Source organism: Choloepus didactylus, chromosome 1 (genome assembly GCF_015220235.1).
Source record: "Choloepus didactylus isolate mChoDid1 chromosome 1, mChoDid1.pri, whole genome shotgun sequence".
Taxonomy (NCBI): domain Eukaryota; kingdom Metazoa; phylum Chordata; class Mammalia; order Pilosa; family Megalonychidae; genus Choloepus; species Choloepus didactylus.
This window is the reverse complement of record NC_051307.1, coordinates 164130898-164151362: the sequence shown is the minus strand read 5'-3', so window position 1 is coordinate 164151362 and position 20465 is coordinate 164130898. Positions and strand designations below refer to the sequence as shown.

The window sequence follows — 20465 nt, the reverse complement described above, 5'->3', positions numbered from 1 at the left end:
CTATTTTATTTTAATTCATACTTTCCTCTCTTGGCTTTGTTAGCAGTTTAATAACTTGTAACCTTTTACATTTATTATTCTCCCATGACTTTTATATTAACTGCATATAAAGGTTTGAAACAAGTTACTGTTGTTGACTGTTATAAATTTTACTAGTGATCACTTTGTAAACTTTAGCAAAATTTGGTGTTGAAAGAGTAACTTTTTAGTCCACGTAGAAAATATTTCAGCAACAATTATACAAATGTATGCTGCAAATTATTATACTGCAACGTAATTTAATGTCCTTTATTCATATTTTGTAGGTTTTGTTTCATTGATTTTGCGTCTGCCAAAATTTGATTTTAAAAATGTTTCTTATCACTTACCAAGAGGGTGAGCCTATTTGGTAGCCTAAATTGAGCACTATGAAGTTTTTCTCTTTTCCAGAATATAAATCAAAAGCCAGTAGTTCTTCGAAAGAGAAGACAAAGAATAAAAATAGAAGCAAATTGGGATCTCTTCTATTATAGGTAAACTTTAAGCCTCTTTTTTGACATAAATTTAATTTAGCATTGTTGTTAGAGGAAACATGACAGATTTTTCCTCCCTAGAACTAGTGCTTTATGCCACAAGTATTTTTATGCTATCAGTTTCAAGAACTTTAACTATTAAGGGTGGTATGGTTAGTGATGTTTCCATAAAGTTAAGGCTTTTTATAAAGTCTTCATTGTCTGAGGGGCTGAATTTACTTTTTAAATTTTATTAAGACTTAGAGATGACTACTTTAAAACGCTTTATTAAGGCTTAGAAATAACTGCTTACTTCCTTTAAGCCTCAGTGGAAATGGAGTCTTAAAAGAGGTAGATTATGAAAACATAGGGAGACTTATGAGAAATAAGTATCCAAGTTAGCTGACTTCATATACCTTTCCAGTCTTTCTAATATGGTAATCATCTTCCTCTCCCATTCCCCTGCCAACCCCCCACCACCCCCCCCACACATAGAAAGACCTTGAAATAAATATGTTTTGAGGAGTTTCCCAAACTTCTTTGATACAAGTTGCCAGTACTTAGTCTGGAAGTTGTTATATTAATCTGTCTATCTGATTATACCTTGTCTAATAAAGGAAAATGTGTAATTTGAAAACTTCCCAAAGTACTTTTAAAGTAAATAATATGTATATAGTATATAATATGGCCTTAAGTATTATATGCCTTGTTTTTCTTAAGAAACCCTCAGTTGTGTTGCCCTCTTAGTTCTTCCCTAGGAATCCCCAAATCTGACATTCTAGAAGTATCACACACTGAAACAAGGCACATCCAACTTCAATTCACACTTGTGTCTGAATTAATTGTAATAGTTCAGTTTGTTACAAGAGTATAAGGAAGATATTTTGAAAATTTTCAAATTATAACTTGTCAGTTTAGCAATATTCTTTCTTGGGTTGTCCATAAGGTTCTAAACTAGAATGTTGTCCATCCTACGTATTTCATATCCAGAAATGCTTATCCAAACCTGAAATTTGATATTTGACAGTAGAATTATTTTCTGACTGGCATTTGTATTGGTAATAAACATTGAAATTAAAATATCATTTCATTATTTTGAAATTCACACAGATTTGTTTTGGAGTTTAGGTTCATTTTTCCCCCCAATTTATTATAAAACATACAGAAAAGGTGAAAAATTTTTACAGAGAATTCCCATGTACCTACAAGCAAGATTCTACCGCTAACATATTACATATTTGCTTTATACAGGTGCTATTCTCTTTATTTCCACTTACTAAGGTTAATTAATTCCACTGTGTTTTTGCTTATTAAGGATGTATGAAGTGATATTGGTAGGTTTTTATTTTAATGTTTTTTGCTTCCTGACTTATTTTCCAATTGTATATATGTCTAGGTTTGGTCAGGACCATGCCAGGTCAAACCTAATTTGGAATTTTAAAACACGAGAAGAACTGAGAGATACTCTTGAATCTGAAATGAGAGCATTTAATATTGATAGAGAGCTTGGTAGTGCTAATGTGATTTCCTGGAACCACCATGAATTTGAGGTAAAATTTCATTTTTTGCAGTAAATTAATCTTTACAAAAAGCATGTATTATTTTTTGAATTTTTTTTTTTTTCCTTATAATTATATAACCTGTGCCTTTACCTTTCCCCTTAATGTTATGGGGGAAATACTGGAAAATTTTCGCCTGTGTCTGACACAAAAGTAGAAAATTAATTTTGTTTAGTAACTCAACTTTCCACCTGAGAATCAAGTAGGAGTTTTAATAAATTAAATCCTGTGCCTTCCTTCAAAATCTGCTCTTGGCTTATTTATTCCCTTTCTGTGACTGTTCTTTTTTCATCAAAGCATAACCTGTTCCCCTTATTCCTTGTAGCTTGTTTAATTAACTTTTCATGGTAATTTGATTCTGAATCTGGGCCATATTTTGCTGTTCTATTAAGATATTACTGTGAAGAACAGGAAAACCAAGAAAAAGAAACGAGTTTGTAGTAGATAATCTTGTATGTATGTGTGTTATATAACTTAAATATTATAATGCCTATAAGTTTGAATGTGCTGGTACCCTGCAGGCTTTGATTTTCAACCTACTTGCATTTCTAAATCATGTAATCATTTAAATATGCTCATTCCATCTACCTTGAAAAAGTTTATTCTGGTTTTGGGACTTGATACTCTTCCAGGTTTTTTCCTTCTTTACTGATGATTCCTTCTCAATTTTTTTATTTTTTTGAGAGTTTTTTCTTCATCTCCTTTACCTCTAAATGTTGACCTGTCCCAAAGGATCAGTTCGTGGACTTCTTTTTATTTATATTCACTGCGTAAATGATCTCATCAAGTCCCATGGCTTTAAATGTTTCTTGTTGTTGATAGCTCACAGGTTGTTTTTTTTTTTTTTTTCTTTTTTTATCTCCTGCGTAGGCTTTCTTTCTTAGATTTCACACTTTTAGCCTATTACTGTATATCTGATAAGCATCTAGATCTTATCTTCAAAACTGTGCTTTTATTCTTCCTCTAAACCTTCTCTGGTGGTCTTCCTGATCTTAGATAATGACTGTTCCATGTTTTCTAGTGAAAACCCTTGATACTATCTTTCCTCTTACACCCCAAATCCAATTTGACAGCAAAGCCTATTGAAAATACCTTCATAATTTATCTAGTACTCAACCTTCTTTTTATTGGATTGTAGCAATAATATCACTGCTTCAATCCTTGCCTTCTTACAATCTGTTATCAACACAGCACTAGTGTGATCTTTTCACTTCTCCTTTTAAAACCCTTCGCTTCCCATCTAAGTAGTAAAAGCTTCAGTTCTTAAAATGACTTGCAAGATGGATTTTTGTACCCCTCAACTCCATCTTTGTTTCTCTGATCTTATCTCCTACCACTCATCCTCTCACTGTGCTCCAGCCACACTGGCTTCCCTGAAAACACTAAATTCATGTCTATTGTTCCTCTGCTTCGAATACTTTTCTCTGGATAGCCTCATAACTTGTTTTCTCATCTCCTTCAGGTCTTTTCTTGAATGTCATCATCTGAATGGGCCTTCTCTGGCCACTCTGTTTATCAGTGGAACCCCCTTAACACATGCACACATATGTACACATTCTTTCTCCCTATCCCATTTCCCTCCTTTGTTTTGCTCCATAGCTCTTGTAACTACTGTATATGCTTAATGAATAGATTTTGAATGAATAAATGCTCAACATTTATAGAAGGAAAATGAAATGGCAATGTGTGTTTAGTTTTTATTTTTGGAAATCAGTTATTTTAAGTTTGGGATAAAGAGTTTTGATAATCAGCCCCTCTGGTTAGGGAATTCCTTTCTACAAGTGTTTACAGATCCTTCCTTGAAGCATGCAACCTAACCGAGTACAACAAGGGTTGTGGTGCTGACATTTAACTGAAATAGTAAATCATATTAATAATAATGAATTACCAGATGTTTTTAAAAATGATTAATTTTTTTTCTGTTAAGAGCTGTCTTATCAAGGAAAGGAAAAAGACATGAACAGAAAAAATTGTAAGAAGCAATTGTGGGAAATTACCAAAAATCTATTGTAATCTAAAATAATATAATTTGTTTTATTGATAAAGGTTAAGTATGAGTGCCTGGCAGAAGAAATCAAAATAGGAGATTATTATCTGCGATTACTGTTGGAGGAAGATGAGAATGAAGAAGGTGGATCAATTAAGAGATCGTAAGCTACCCTTCATATCTTTTTATATTTGTCTTCACTTTTGGTTTCCTGGCTGTTTTTATTCCTTTTTTTTTTTTTTTTTTAACCTAGATATGAATTTTTCAATGAGCTCTATCATCGTTTCCTACTTACCCCAAAAGTCAACATGAAGTGTTTATGTTTACAAGCCCTTGCTATTGTTTATGGCAGATGTCATGAAGAAATAGGACCATTTACAGATACAAGATATATCATTGGAATGTTAGAGAGGGTAAGGATTTCATTTAAGGAAACTGCTATTTGATAGTGTCATTGTGGTACATGTTAAATTTTTAAATTTAAATTCTGTTTGATCAAATTGTTACTGTAACTTTTGCATGAGTTTTTCTGTAATTTACATTAGTTATTTAAGTCTAGATTAGATGAAAGAGAAAATGATTAATGAGTTAGTAGTTGTCAATGTTAGTTTACTATTTTTTAATTGCTGCTTTTGAAAAATGCGTTTCGTAACTTCTTTGCCAAGAAATTAAGTATGGATGAGTTGGACAGGTGTGTCAAATAAATAGTGATTTCTAGAGTTATTACATATATTTGGTTTAACACTTGGGAGAAATCTTAGATGATGCTAGTGTACTAAACTTCAAAGTGTGAAGATAGAAAGATTTATAATTACGACAATAACCCCCAAAAAGGAAGCCTTAAGATAGTACATTTCTTAGTTCTAGAAAGTTCAGTTAACACTTGAGCTTAGTGGGGGGAGAACAGATTAATCAATTCATTCATCATGCAACTCAAATCTGAGTATTACCTACTTATCAAGCATATATGCTTTATTCTTTATTTGTGTTTATGTTCCTTACATTTGACAATTTAAATTTCAGTGATCTGCCTTTTAACCATTTCACCAATTTTTAAAATAGGCCAGCTATGCTTGTTATAGTTGACTTAATCTGTGAACCATGCTTTCTAGATTAAAAAAACTGATTCTGAGTAAGGTCACAAACATAATTTAGGAAGTAATATAACTAGGATGAAAATCCTTATTGTTTGCTGTTACACTTGATTGCACTATTGAATCATAATTTACTATTATCCCAGTCAACCTGGAGTAGTTATGGCATACTGTTTGTGCTTTAGGCAGATATATTCTTTTATCTGCATGTGTTAATCATAATATGAATTAAGTAAAACGTCATCATCAATCCTTTAGAATTTTTACTTAATTCAAGAGTATCATTTGGACCAATTCTCTTATTTATTTCAATGTTTACATATATACTTAAAGCTGTATATCAAAGTTATCTTTTTAAATGACATTAAAAATATCTGCCTTTCCAGGGTTAATTAGACAAGTTGTATCAAGTTGCAGAGAATGTAAGACATTGATGCATTGCAGTAATTGACAATCTTTGATTTTCTTCAGTTTTTAAAAGATGACTTTTTATTTCTTATTGGCTGTTAATTTTGTCCAGTGATAATAATATCTTCATTTATTTTTCTGTTCACTTCTGATTAAATTCTCATTTATCTCAATAGTGCACAGATAAACTGGAACGTGATAGGTTAATCCTCTTCCTTAACAAGTTGATCCTTAATAAGGTACAGTATTTTTGCATAAATATGCTATCATCCCCAAGTAAGTTATTTGAATATGTAACAAAAAAATAAATTCTCATAGTTTGAGTTAATTATCCAGAGTTGATTCTTTTATCTTCTCCTTTTTAGAAAACTCTCTGCTCTAAACTCCTGGAGGGAGATGTTTTCATCAAATATTCCTCCTATGTTCTGCTCTAGTACTACAGATGCTAAATAAATTAGTGATAAAAATATGATGAAATTTTGAGTGAAATTTCATTGAAATTTGATTGAAGAATAATGACGGATGGCATCACTAGCTGATTTTTTTCTTTAGGGAATCTTTAAGATTAAGTTTTGAGTCAAACGAAATAAAATGAAAAGTATGTGAAATAAAATGGATAGTTTTATACATTTATTATTTTGATAATAAAAAGTAATTTGAAAACATAATGAAGTGTATAATATCCAAATTTGTGTCTTTTTATTAAAATTAGGTGAACCGATTGTTACTTTATCTATTCACTGTTTTCTTTTAGACATTTTAATGGGCTCATGCTGGTTTCTAACAAGAATTCAGTTATAATACATCAAGTTCATCATTGTAGGATATTGGAGTAAAATCTGAGCAGTTTTTGTTTCTTAAATTTTTATGTAAGATACCAGCTTGCCTGGTCCTATTATCAGTTTTTGTAAGTAGTGCAAATGTTTTAAAATGAAGTAGAATTAATAAGTCGAGGGAAATTTTAATTTAAATTAGTAATCTCTTCCTCTAACTTCTAAGAAATTACCAGTTTTTATTTTGAAAAGTTCCAAAAAAAAATCAAACTAGACCATTCAAAAGACTTTTTTAATATAGCAAAATTTACTTCTGATTATAGAAAAAAACCTTTAATTATAAAAAGACCTTGAAAGATGTAGGAAGAGAGAAAACATATCTCCCACAATTGTAGAATCAGTTTATCAGATGTTATTCCTGCCAGACTTTCCTTTCTCTTCTCTTTTTTTTTTTTTTTTTTTTTGGTTTTTTGTTTTTTGTTCAGAACATATTTAAGTAAAAATTCTTTAAGTGATCTCTTTGTAATATAGCTTTGCCCTTTTAATCTTCATCTAAATTCATATTCCTTTAACCAAAAAAAATACCCAGAAGATATGTATTAATACCAATTCTGTGTCGCTTACTTCGAAAGATATTCCAAGTCTTCTCTTCTTGAGAGCATTTTGGATAGTAGAGTAGTAAAAAAGCTTGTTTTCCTCTCCCAGAAAAATGTAAAGGATCTCATGGATTCAAATGGAATTAGAATCCTTGTGGACTTGCTTACCCTTGCACATCTGCATGTAAATCGAGCTACAGTACCACTGCAAGTATGTATGCTTATCTGGGCTTACAAGCTTAGTGTTCTTTGAATACAATTTTAGGGTCTAAAGAAGCAAATAAAGCTGAAAATACGTCAATACATGTCAAGAAAGTTTCTCCAATAATTATGATACTAATAACTAAGATTAATTCATACAAAAAAGTGAAATCATAAGGACAATACAAAATGGTCAGTGATAGTACAGTTTTATTTTTCCAATGTTTTTTTTTTGTCTTTTAAAGTAACCATATCTCTAAATGTGGTTTGTTTGTTTTTTTTTTTTTTGGGACAATTTGACCTTTAGCATTTAAACTGAATTCATTAATTATGTAACTAGAAGTTTTAGTATTTCTACCATCAAGAATATGCTTTTGCCTTGAGGAATCTAGGGGCTTTACATAATAAAACCAGCCAGTAGGAGGGCTAAACCGCAAGTCTCTACTGAAAGGCCTCTTCTGATATCTAAGTTATAGAAGGGATCTATACTTAGCTCTTTGTTAACTTTTTTTGGTGTTATGTTTTGTTTAATCTTCTGAGTTGAGGAAATGTGCCCTGTTAGATTTTGTTGAATTCTAAATTAAATATTTAGAATATATCATTTTCTATTATTGAATATAAATAATAGTAATTGTAACAGTTATATACATTACATTGTACCAGGTATTGTTCTGGTAGACATAATACATATTAACTCTTATTCTCCAACAGCCCAATGAGGTGGCTACTACATTATTCCCATTTTACAGATGAGTACACTTAGGAACAGGGAAACTGTGTATAGTACCCAGAGTCATCTAATAAGTGGTAAAGCCAGGTAGAACACAGAATACTATGCTCTTTGCTATGCCTGTCTATATGCATCTAACTGAAAGCTTATAGTTATGGGGGTATTTAAAAACCAAGTTATAATTAATATGCTAACTACATAAAAATTCTCATCCTGGCTCCTTATAAAACATTGATATATAAACTTATAAGAATTACCTGTAATGAGAGTAATCAGTTGAAACTAAATGTTTAAAACAACTGAAAACTTTTCTGTTAGCGTTTTAACTCTTTGCGTAATGTGATCTTAGCTACTTGATTTAAGCTTTTACTTGAGTTGAGACTTGTTCCTCAAAAGAACTTCAGTATTCTGAACATTATGGGTTTAAGGTTAATGATGAATGTTTATTTCTATAGCTATTTTCACTATTCTTTGCTACTAAAATTTTAGTGTCCTGAGAATTTATGATCCTAGGGAATGAAGATGTCTGAATTTAGTGTAGATTGCTGAGGGAATTTAGGAAATTATTTGCTTCAATGGCATGTTAATAAGGACATAGTTATTTTGCACTATTAGGCTAGGCATCTAATCCTTAATTCTTAAAATAAGATCGCTTAAAATTTCAGGCAGATTTCTACAGGGCTATAAACCCCCCAAATTAATTTAGTTTAATATCTGCCCTCTTAGATTTTTGTCTCGGGAAATAATTAAATCTTTTAAAAACACAGAGCAATGTAATCGAAGCTGCTCCAGATATGAAAAGAGAGAGTGAAAAGGAATGGTATTTTGGCAATGCAGACAAAGAAAGGAGTGGCCCATATGGATTTCATGAGGTATGTATCTTAGAGAAATTTTTTGTAAAAAAATTTCAGCTTTTCTTATGCCATTCGGCTTAGCACACATAGAGATGTGGGATATTTTTAAGCTAGCATTTGAATTACTGTCATCAACTCCAGGGACTCAGCCACTTCATTTCCACAAGAATGATTAGATTGTTTGCCTTCATAGAACCATACACACCACGTGTATCAGGTCTTGAAATCTTGTTGTATATAGCACTCAAGTTTTTAATGGATTTTACATAATAACAATTGCTATCTTATGTCAAACTATAATGATTCTATATGATATGAACATTTAAGTTTTAATATGCAGTCTGAAATTCATTGAAAATTGCCTGTACAGTCTAAGGACTAATGTCTTCTAGCAAATTAACATCTACCCAAAATAGATCCTGCCTCCCCCCGCCCACCACCCCCTGCCACCGGCCTCACCCTCTGAGGCTGTCCCTTTGAAATTTGGTCATAGATGATTTTATGGAAGGTTGAGCATTCCATTTGTGTATAATTTGGACATTTTACACTCTACCTGTTGTGTTTACTCTTTCCAATATTCCTTATGCGCTGCAGGTTAGTCAACTAAAGGACAATTTTTCTTGGATTAGTAGCCACATTCAGGTTCCCATAGATCTGTCAGCAAAAGCTTGTTGTTTTTAGTGGTAAATTTGTATGTTTCTTTCATAGTTCAGTATGAATTTACATTATACTACATTCATTAACAAAACTTTTTTTTAAATTTATCTATTTGTAATAATGGTGTCTTCTGTCATCTAGATGCAAGAATTGTGGACCAAAGGAATGTTAAATGCAAAAACCAGATGCTGGGCTCAAGGCATGGATGGATGGCGACCACTGCAGGCGATACCCCAGCTTAAGTGGTGTTTGTTAGCCAGTGGACAAGCTGTACTAAATGAAACAGACCTTGCTACACTTATATTGAACATGCTGATCACAATCTGTGGATATTTTCCAAGCAGGTAAAATGTAATTGAACATTTCCATGGTTAACAGGGACTCTAATACATCTTACTTTCCCCATTTGTATGGCTGCTTTTTCAGTAATGGCATGAGATTACTCTGGTGATTTAGAACAAAGTTATCCTATTTGTGGCCTTGGGGGAATGCTGCTTAGCTTTTGGAGCTCTTTGACATAGATCTAATGAAATAATTTGCAAATTATATTGTTAAAGTGGTTAAAAGCAACTTTCTTTAGGAGACCTCAAATAATATCACATAGTTGATGCTCACTAGCTACACTCTAGAACAGTAATGATTGTAATATTTATGTGAATTTGATGTGAATGTTTTGAAATAAACATACTACAATCCATGAACAATGGTGATCTGTCAGGTTGGTCACTTATGATAGAGAAAGTGAATCTAGGCCCATGTCTTTCCCCACTTGATAGTGAAGGTGAGAATTTGTTCTACAGTGATAATTGAAATTATAACCCTTGGATGGAATGTTTATAAAATATTTTCATATTTATCATTTAGTTTTATTACTGTAGTAGAGAGATTTTATGATGGAAATTACTGAGAAACTGTAACATTTTAATAACATTTGAGGTTTCCATGGTTCCAGTTCTCTTTAAGAGATTTGTATTCGAAGTAATGTACCATTAAGGTTAAAGCTATACTTGGAAAATACTGAGAGTAGTTAAATCAAGGTTTAAATTTATGTGACAGATTTTGATATGCCCTTTGGGGGGAAATATCCACTGACAGTGTGTTGGACAACACCAAGTTTAATCAATTAAATAATAAATAAGAGTCTTTGGCTCTTCTAGGGTACTGTTTTTCAAGGAAATCTTATGGAAGGAAATGAAGTCCTATTAAGCAGCCAAATAGATTTAAGCCAAAATACCTAATCATGTTCCCAGCTGTATGAGAGCTTAGTCTTCATTAACAAAAAAAGTAAGGTAACATGCTTTGTGCCTAGTAGAATGTCATATGCTCTGAACAAACAAATTTTAATAAATATATTAAATGTTGACTTTAGAAAATATTTTCTAGGGATCAAGATAATGCCATCATTAGGCCTTTACCCAGAGTAAAAAGACTTCTGTCGGATAGCACTTGCCTCCCCCATATAATTCAGGTAAGTTATTTTATGTTTTCAAACTTGGAACAGTATTTTAAGAATTATTTTTCCTTCATTTAATTTTATTATGAACCCCAATCTTTGTTTTATTATAAAAAAAATCTTGAGCCCTGAATTAACATTTATTTCGTTTACTCTTCACAAGTTGATATTCTGAACATAGTGTGAAGATTGTCAACATGGGAAGCATCCAGAATTTTTCTAAAACAGTTTTATTTATTATCCATGATTCTTAAAATCATTACGTTGTAATAAATGAAAGGTGATTTGCCCTAGTTTGTGGTGCAGGTTAATGTTGTGACTACTGGGAAACATGCCAAACCACCAGATGTGGGCGTGGTGATTTGTATCTTAAGAAAGAATCACAGGGGTCTCACTAGTTTATGCCTGTGGTTTTGACTGTTCTCAGTTATATGTGTTCACGGGTACTAACTGATTCAAAGCACTGAATTGGAATTGTGTAGGAAGTAGTACAGTATCTTTTATTATTATTATTTTTGCATTATTTTGCTCATTTGGAGCAGAATTAGCGTTAAACCCAAACAAGCTTGTCCCAGAGAGTTCAGATAAATGTTTTTCCCCTGCCTATTAACTATTCTGTTAAATCTAATTTTTTAATATAAATCACACATGGCTCATCTTTAAGATCTTGCCAGTAAGTTGTGCCATTTTTATCTATCATTTGTATATGGTGTAGAAAGGGAGAAAAGAGTTAATCAGTTTATGTATTTTTATATTTGCATATTACTACATAAGTGCTTATGTAAGTCACTGATAATGAAAAGGATTTCTGGATATGATAAGGCCTTACCAATCTGTTTGCTATCTTCCTTTATTTAAGGATAACAGCATTTTAAAATTGCATGTTTTCTAGTTATGGCTGGTGCTGTTCAGACCCTAAATGCAAGAGCACTCCGACTATTAGGTTTTCTTCTAAACCACTACCCACCCTCAGAGGGTCATGTGGCTGTATATGTGAGTTGCCGCAGAGAGGGATTTGTTTTCTGTGTTGAACTCTCTAATACAGATAGACCATACCTGGGAAGTCAGTCCCTCCCCAAACATTTTTCTGTGACTGATGAAACTGAGAAAAAGGAAGAAGGTAAATGCAAATGGCACTAGATTTCGGAAATGAAGGAATGATTGAAAAACTTCTAAGAGATATGATCAGCATAACATGAAGCTGGGGGACAGAGGGGTGGGGTGGGGAGGAGGATTCTATTTTTTAAACTAACCAGAAACTTTTAGTAATATCTGAACAGTGAAAGTGATGCAGGAGGATTTTATTGATAAATCTAGCTTCTTTTAACAGCATATGCCTCCTATATTTTTTATTCTGGGTTCAAAGTATATTTTAGAAGTTGGTTTTGTTTTTTTTCCTAGTTTCTTATATTCTAGGAGACCTTAATTTTGCCAAGCACAGTTTGGCAGCTGTAGCAGCTTTCAGGAACATTATCTCTGTTGGTTGACTGTTGGGACAATTACCACCAAATATAGTTTTACTGGAATTTTTAGTGCAGTATAAGATAAAGTGAATAAATATTCCAGGTTTTCTGATATAACCACAATTTCAAATATTCTGGGTAATTTCGCCTTTGTAAAATATGTTATAGTATTAAGCACCTAGTCTGAATTTCTTGTTGAACAGAATTTTAGATTATTTACTTAAAGTCATAATTATTCAGTCTCACGTCTGAGTCTAGTATTTGACCTAAAATTCAGTATTCTTGGGATACAAGTATTTATTAAAAATTGAAGTGTTACTTTTATTAAGCTTCATAGATTAAACATTAAATTTGTTTATCAAACATTAATTCATAGTATCTCTACATAATTTTTCATTAACCCAGATTCATTACTGTAGTCCTAGATATTACCTTTGGTAGTTCTGGCCCAAATTTCTAGAGATTACATCTTTGGTACTTTCTGGTAGTAGAAGTACTACCTGGTATTTCTGGTACTTAATTTATCCTCTTGTCTTCTACCTGTACTTCTAGATCTATTTCCTAACATTGTTTCACTTATCATAGTTCTCTGCTCTGTTCTTGAATTTTCAAGTAGCCTTCAGGAGATTTTTCATGTCAATTGAACTGAGCTGAAACTAAGACAAAACATAGCTGCTTTTCATTTTTCTTTTGTCATTAACAGAGGAATCCACTTAAGATTCCTGCACAAGAAACAATTTTGCCTGTATCTGTCAAAAAGCTAGCTTCAGGCATGTTTGGCTTTTTTTTAATAAGTTTTCATCAATTCTCAATTGTTGTTTCACCATCTGCATTAGATGTGCTAGAATGAATCATTCTTTAATCTGTTGGAAGTCGGATCCACAAGCTTACTGAATCCTACAGATTTTTATTTTATAATTGACTATACATAAGAAAGCATAAGCTCAGCATATGAAATACATAAACCTGAAATGAATGCTATTGCAAGATTTGTACAACCCAGTAACCAAAATATTCTATTTCGCTTTTTAGCTACTGCTGACCTTTGACCCTATCCTTGTTGAGAAAGTTGCTATTTTGTTATACCATATCATGCAAGATAACCCACATTTACCTCGTCTTTATCTGAGTGGAGTGTTTTTCTTTATCATGATGTATACAGGTTCCAATGTGCTTCCTGTTGCTCGGTAAGAACTTTAATGGTAATCTATTTAAAATTATTATTTGGATCGTTCATTGGCAGATTTAATTGAATTTTTCATAAGTATGTCATTGCTTTTATTAAATTTTTCAATATAAAAGCTGCTGTGTCTGAAAATGTGGAGAGGTAGAGAATAGAGGAGAAATATGCAGAATTATACTGCTTTATCACATTGAATATAAATATTTTATTTTCATCTAGTGTTTCAATATATTTACTATATTCTTACTATTCATGCAGGTTTGCATTTTGCTTTTTCCTTTAAATTGTGATGGGTAATTTTTATTTAATATTTATTATTTTTATTGTTTTATTATCACATAGCTTAAAATGTAAAAATCTTTCTAATCCATTTAAATTCTTGTCCTATTAATTAGAAATTAAATAACTTGGGAATGTGGATTTACAGGTTGCCTTTTGTGACTTTTATATATATATATTAAAAATCTGGTCTTCAGAAAATTAAAATTACTAAAACTAAATCAGTTTCTATAGCTGACAAGTAATTTATTAATTTTTTCTAGGTTTTTGAAGTATACACATACCAAACAGGCTTTCAAGTCAGAGGAGGTAAGCCAGATTAATCCTCTGAGTACATAATTTAATGCTGGAAAAGCTGTCTTGGCACCATAAAATTTCTTGAGCTATGTATGTTTATTAGAGTGCTTGAGGGCAGGTATTATTTTTTTCATTTTTACATTCCTTGTGGTACCTTGTACATAGAAAGGCTAAGCTAATATTTTTCAAATGAAAATAAATATTGTCCATTAGACTTAATATTGCAGGTGTGGATTATATGTAACCTGGTAACATTGTTCTCTGTGTAAGATTTAGATTAGTGATTTTCATAAATAGTTCATTATATACCTGAGTCTCATTTAGTCAGCTAACATTCAATAAGACCTCAGCCTTCTTTGCTTACATCCCAGGGTGGCCGAAGTACTAGTTTCTTTTTCTTTTCTTTTTTTTTTTTTAAACTATTTATTTTGTAATAGTTTCAAATTTACAGGTCAGTTGCAAAATAATACAAAACCCCTTACAAAGAACCCCCCAAATTTTCTGAAAATGGAGAGCAGGTTGCAAGCATCATACTCCTCAAACACATGATACTTCCATGTACCTTTCCTATGAATAAGGATATTCATTTATGTAGTCACCTAAGTGCAGTTATGAAGTTCAAGAAATTTAACACTGATAGAAAGCTTACGTTCTGTATTCCAGTTTTTTCATATGTCTCATATGAAAGATCCTTTTGAATCCTTTTGAATCTTGTATTCAAAAGATCCTTTTGAATCCTTTTGACTCTTATATTCAAAAGATCCCTTTGAATCCTTTTGAATCTTGTATTCTCCATTCTTAGATCCCATCCAGTATCATATCATGTATTGTATTTAATTGTCGTTATCTCTCTCTCCTTTCTTTCTTTCCATTGGTAATTGTGGAAGCATATATATACAATATAAATCTTCCCATTCCAACCCCTCTTAGGCATACCGTTCAGTAGGATTAATCACATTCACACTGTTGGAGTACCCTCACCATCATCCATTACTAGACTTTTGCCTTCACCCTGAACAAAAGCCCTATGCTCATTTTGCCTTAATTCCCGATTGCCCTTGCCCGCCATCCATGGTAAGCTGCTCTCTACTTTTTGTCTCTGAGTTTTCATATGCTCTAAAATAATTTACCTCAAATGCTACTTCTAATGTAGCCTTAGGCATTTTAGCAGTTTCTCTTTCCCTTTTTCCTGTGAAATTATCTACATCTAACTTAAAAAAAAATTTTTTTTTAAATTAGAAACCATATATATTATTTTATCTGACAGTATTTTGATATTTACAGCAAAACAGTAATATTAGAACTCTAGATACAGTATATCAGATGCAGCAAAACAGTATATCTAGATGCAGCGAAACAGTGTATCAGAACTCTAGATGCAAGGAAAAGGGGCATGTTGATAACAATTGGAAACAGAGTGGGTCTATTTTGGTTCTTTGTGTGCCTTAAGAGACAGCACAAATAATAGCTATAATTATAAATCAAAGTATAGTATTTTATATTGTTCTGTGGAAATCATGCTCTGCTTTCTAAAATAAGGCCTACATACTGGCAATTGATATCAGCAGTAAGTCTAAAATCATCTTGGGTGTGAATGCATATGTGAGCCTGTATATGTATGAGCCTGCCTCGTTGTCTCGTTATTATAAGTGTCATTACTCCCCTGTCTCCACCCCTATTTGTGTGCCATATACACACAAAACTAGAATGTGTGTTAGCAGTTAGTCTACAAGTTGTATTTTTTCATCATATTTTTAGTGGAATTTTTTAATGGGCTGCAGGAATTATCAAGTAATAGAACTCTGAGGACCAGAACAAACACTTCTTCCAAAAGTTGAATAGATAGTGAATTTATAGTTTTTATCAGTAAAAAGCCTGAAAATATTAATTTTCTAATTTGTCTTTGCATCAAGTGATAAAACTATGTCTGCCCCCCCCCCCCCACACACACACTTTGTCATATCCTAGAGAAGTAGAACATTCTCAATTTGCCTAGAAGGAAATGAGAAAAGTATTTATAGTAGTTTTTTGTCTTTAGGATTTTATTTCCATCAGATAAAGAAATTAGTTTAAAATTTTAATGTTAGGAGTGAAGTGTGATCTTAGCCTGATTTTATTTAGCCAGCCAGAGGATTTGGAGTTTTAGATACAGTTAATCATAATTAACTTGAATAAAAATTATGGCCACATTTAATGAGGACTAGTACTTTAAGATCTTGCCTTTTCAGGACTTAGTGGTTTTTGAAGACAGAAGCTGGTGCAGGTGGGAACTGCAGTGAACAATGTAATGTAGGATCACTAATGTAAATCTTTGCGGTAGTCGTCATTGTATTGTCCACCACTATGATACTGTCAAAGGCCAGTTGTCCTAAATAATGTTGGCAGCACTTAACACACCTGAGGAGATGAAGATTGCTGCAGAGCTGAAGGGAATGAATTCTGACTTGGAGCGTATGCTAAGCCATTTCATACCAGATACCTTCCACTTTACATTTCGCCATGTTTCCATTTAAATTTCCAAAATATAAAAGTCGTTTGTTCCAGTTGTGCTCTTAAAATGTTCTCTAATCATAATTCGTTTATTAGAAAATTGAAAGATAACTTTGGTGCTTCTGACTACGTTTTGCTTTGTTTTGTTTTAAAGACAAAAGGACAAGATGTTTTTCAAAGAAGTATACTTGGACACATCCTACCTGAAGCAATGGTTTGCTACTTAGAAAATTATGAACCTGAAAAGTTTTCTGAGATTTTTCTAGGAGAATTTGATACCCCAGAAGCAATCTGGAGTAGTGAAATGAGGTAAATAACCAGTTGATTGCTTGCATTAAAATTTTTTCTTTTACTTTTTTTTATTGAAGTAAAATTCACATATATAAAATTAACTTAAGGTGAACAATTCAGTGGCATTTAGTACATTTACAGTGTATGTGCAGCCACCACTCTATCAGTTATTTGTATTTTATGCTCAATAATCTTTGCTACTTGCTACCTGGTTTGACTTCTGCTAAAAGAAATGCTTTCACTAATTTAATAATCAAAAGCTCCAGGAGTTGTTGGTGCCAAATCATGTGTGTTTGATGAGTTTTGAGATGATCTTAAGGTTTTTTTCTACTCAATTTTAACATGATTGACAGAATTGCTATTGCCTTGATAGAACTTTATGAAAAGGTAAGGCCTATTACTGCTGGTGTTAAATCAATTTATAGAATTGTAAGGTTTTAGGCAGTGAACTGGTAGTATGTATGTAGGGGGTATATAGAGATAAAATCAAGACACACATATCCTAGGAATTTGGAAAAGTACTGTATACCACTAAATTATCTCTACATAGAATGGATCAGGCCACAAATATCGAAAATCATTTTAGAATTAGAGTTCCCTCGCCATCACATTTTGACCTTAGCTTAAAGGTTGACATTCTTAAAGAATATCCTAATTGGAGGAGAAAACAATAGGAGAAGTTTGTGGAGATCCAGATAAAGGAGAAGCCCACTACCAAGAGATGGCAGCATCCACCCAGATTCTGTCATAGAAAGACTTTGTGCTTCTTAGTTCCACTATCAAGACCATCTCTCTTTGGAGAATCCCTCAGTCCTCTCAGCTGGATGGCATTTGAGTCAATTATTCACACTCCTTGGGCTGACTTCATATTTACCATGCTGCCTGCTGGTTATCATTTGACTTCTCCCATAAGTTCACTTATAGGCTCAGCATGTGTTAGCCACCAATTTGAATATATTCTATATGATGGTCATATTTTTTATTGGATGCAAATATATAGGAATATGAGTGAATTAGCAAAACAATTTTTTCACTTTTTCTCTCCTGAGATTGGTTAATCTCAATCCTCATTTAAAGATGCTCTCTATGTACTACTCAAATCAAGTTTCTGTTTTGCTTGAAGGTCAGACCCTAGACTGTGGTAAGTTAACTTAAAGTAGATACCATGTAATTAGCTTCTCTGGGTTGATAGCAAGCTTGAGTTCCCTGGCTATACCATCAATTCAGACCCCATTCCATTTGACCTTCTAATTTCTAATTCTTCTATAGAAAAGCCTGGTAGTATTGACCTTTTCCTCTGTGATCTCTGTACAGATAAGTGTTCAAAAGAAGATTATATTGCCATTGAGCATTCTTAAATGTAAATTTAGAATACCTGGAGTAACATACTTACAAGCTCTCATTTTAGGCCAATAATGGAGTAACTCAAAAGAAGATCCATGTAACTGTCTCACATGATTGCCTATCTTAACCTTCTCTTTAAAATAAAATAATTCCTTCATAATGCTTGAATGGAAGTTTCTGTAATTGTAGGCGCCTCATGATTGAGAAGATTGCTGCCCATCTTGCTGATTTCACACCTCGTCTTCAGAGTAACACAAGAGCACTTTATCAGTATTGTCCTATCCCAGTTATCAACTATCCACAGCTAGAAAATGAACTGTTTTGTAATATTTATTATCTCAAACAACTTTGTGATACACTCCGATTTCCAGATTGGCCAATTAAAGATCCGGTAAGTCAGCAGATGAACTTGTACCTTCTTTAACCATAAAAAATAGTCTAATCATGTCTGGATAGATCTTCCTTCTGTGATAAAATAGTTTCCTTAAGTATCCCTTCTAATTTAAGACCATGTAACTTGAGTATAGTTTGTCATATTTGGATAAATCCCAAACTGAAAGGTAATTTTTTGTGGGAGTATTAAGAACTTTACAATGTTGATATTCTCTGACAAAAAAAATTTCATGCATGTAACACAGTTATATTCTATAATAACTTGGTGGAAGCTTATCTTTACAGCAGAATGATCAAGCTCACAGATGTTTGAATCAGTCTGGAATTGAATCTCAATTTGATGATTAATAACATTTGGTATGTTGCTTTATGTCTCTAAAGCCTCAGTTTTCATCTCTAAAATGGTAATAATGGTAACTATCTCATGTGGTAGTGAAGATTAAATGAGAATTCATGTAAGAATCTTGGCATAATTCCTGGCACACATAATTCCTGGCACATGTAGGAGGGAGTGTTACCTGCTCATTTGTCTGCAGCAGTATGTGCTGTCAGCCTGTCTACAGTGTCCTTGTGATCCCTTCATCCTCAGCCCTTGGATATCTGCAGGGAGCCTGGAATAAAGTAGGCCTGGGTACCCATGTTCTGTTACCGTGTCAGAGGTTATGCCATCATCCTTATGGTCTAAAAGATTTCAGAACAGTTGCCATTTTTAACACCAATCACTGCCTCTTTACAGTGCTGTGACCCAATGACTGTGGGTAGACTTTCATACTTGTTCAGAATTCAACATAAGATAGAAAAACTATGGGCCTTTTCATCTGATTTAGGTTCAAATCCAGCTCCACCATTTATTAACTTGGAGACATGCAGTTGCCTTTCAAAATCTCACTGTTCTCATTTATTACAATTTTAGTCAAGAATTAAATCACCTGTAGTCTGTAAAGCACTGTTGCCTAGGCATGTAATAAATGTTAGCTCTCTTCTTCCCATTCTACTCAGACTCCTGAGTTCACCATCCTTGACATTTGTTTGAATACCAGCATACCAATAATTGTTAGAACACCTTGAGATGCATACCACAGTATGCTGCTAACCAAAATTTATCTGTTGATTTTTGAAGTTTTCATATTTTCTGAAAGTTTCGTTGGCAGTTAAGGGTAGAAACACAAATTGACAGAATTTTAAAAATCGCTTTAAAAATACAGTGGAATATAGCTCTATGACAAATATTTATGTACCTACTATTTGACATTGCTAAGAAAATGATTGTGGTTATTTGTATTTTAGAAAGCTGGTTAAATGGATAGCCCTGAAATATCAATTTTAAAAAACAGAGAACTAGAATTCTATAACTTAAAAATTATATTCTGAACTATTTTTACTTTAATAGACATAAATTTTCACCCTGTATCTTTAAAGGTTAAACTTTTAAAAGATACCCTTGATGCCTGGAAGAAGGAAGTAGAAAAGAAGCCACCTACGATGTCAATAGATGATGCCTACGAAATGCTTAATCTTCCTCAAGGACAGGGCCAGTGAGTTATTTTCAGTATTATAATAGTAAATGTCTGCCTTGCCTTAAAATATTAATATCAAATAGTAAATTTTATTTAAACCAACTGTTTAAAAATATTTTTGCTTCATCTTTGATATACAAACTTAAGGCAGTATCCATTTGATTTTTTATTCTAAATTTTTTAGCAGAACGGCATTCTTCTATTATTGCTGGCACAATTATTGCTCTTCATTAACTGAGATCAGTTATGCAGGTGCCTGGAACAGTATGTGACACATGGTAGTTGTATATTCATTTTTCCCCTTCCCACTGGCAGTTTGTGTTTTGTATGAGATTTGATTAAACAATAGGCCTAAGATGTTAAATGACAGATATATAGGGAAAAGTGGAGATTTCCTTTGTTAAT

General features: G+C 32.6%; 1 protein-coding gene across 2 annotated transcripts in view; it reads left to right on the top strand.

Moving 5' to 3' along the window:
- Positions 1-20465, top strand: part of DNAJC13 (DnaJ heat shock protein family (Hsp40) member C13) — a 144057-nt gene that overhangs the window by 82195 nt on the left and 41397 nt on the right. For both annotated transcript variants that reach the window (XR_005218125.1, XM_037844832.1), the window contains 14 exons: positions 430-512; positions 1888-2041; positions 4097-4200; positions 4291-4450; positions 5716-5778; positions 7018-7119; positions 8607-8711; positions 9492-9694; positions 10734-10818; positions 13299-13453; positions 13992-14037; positions 16670-16824; positions 18340-18541; positions 19963-20078. Coding sequence is in view for 1 of the 2 variants with exons in the window: in XM_037844832.1 (XP_037700760.1) it covers positions 430-512; positions 1888-2041; positions 4097-4200; positions 4291-4450; positions 5716-5778; positions 7018-7119; positions 8607-8711; positions 9492-9694; positions 10734-10818; positions 13299-13453; positions 13992-14037; positions 16670-16824; positions 18340-18541; positions 19963-20078 (1733 nt within the window). In the remaining variant the exon portion in view is untranslated. The remainder of the gene's footprint in view (positions 1-429; positions 513-1887; positions 2042-4096; positions 4201-4290; positions 4451-5715; positions 5779-7017; positions 7120-8606; positions 8712-9491; positions 9695-10733; positions 10819-13298; positions 13454-13991; positions 14038-16669; positions 16825-18339; positions 18542-19962; positions 20079-20465) is intronic.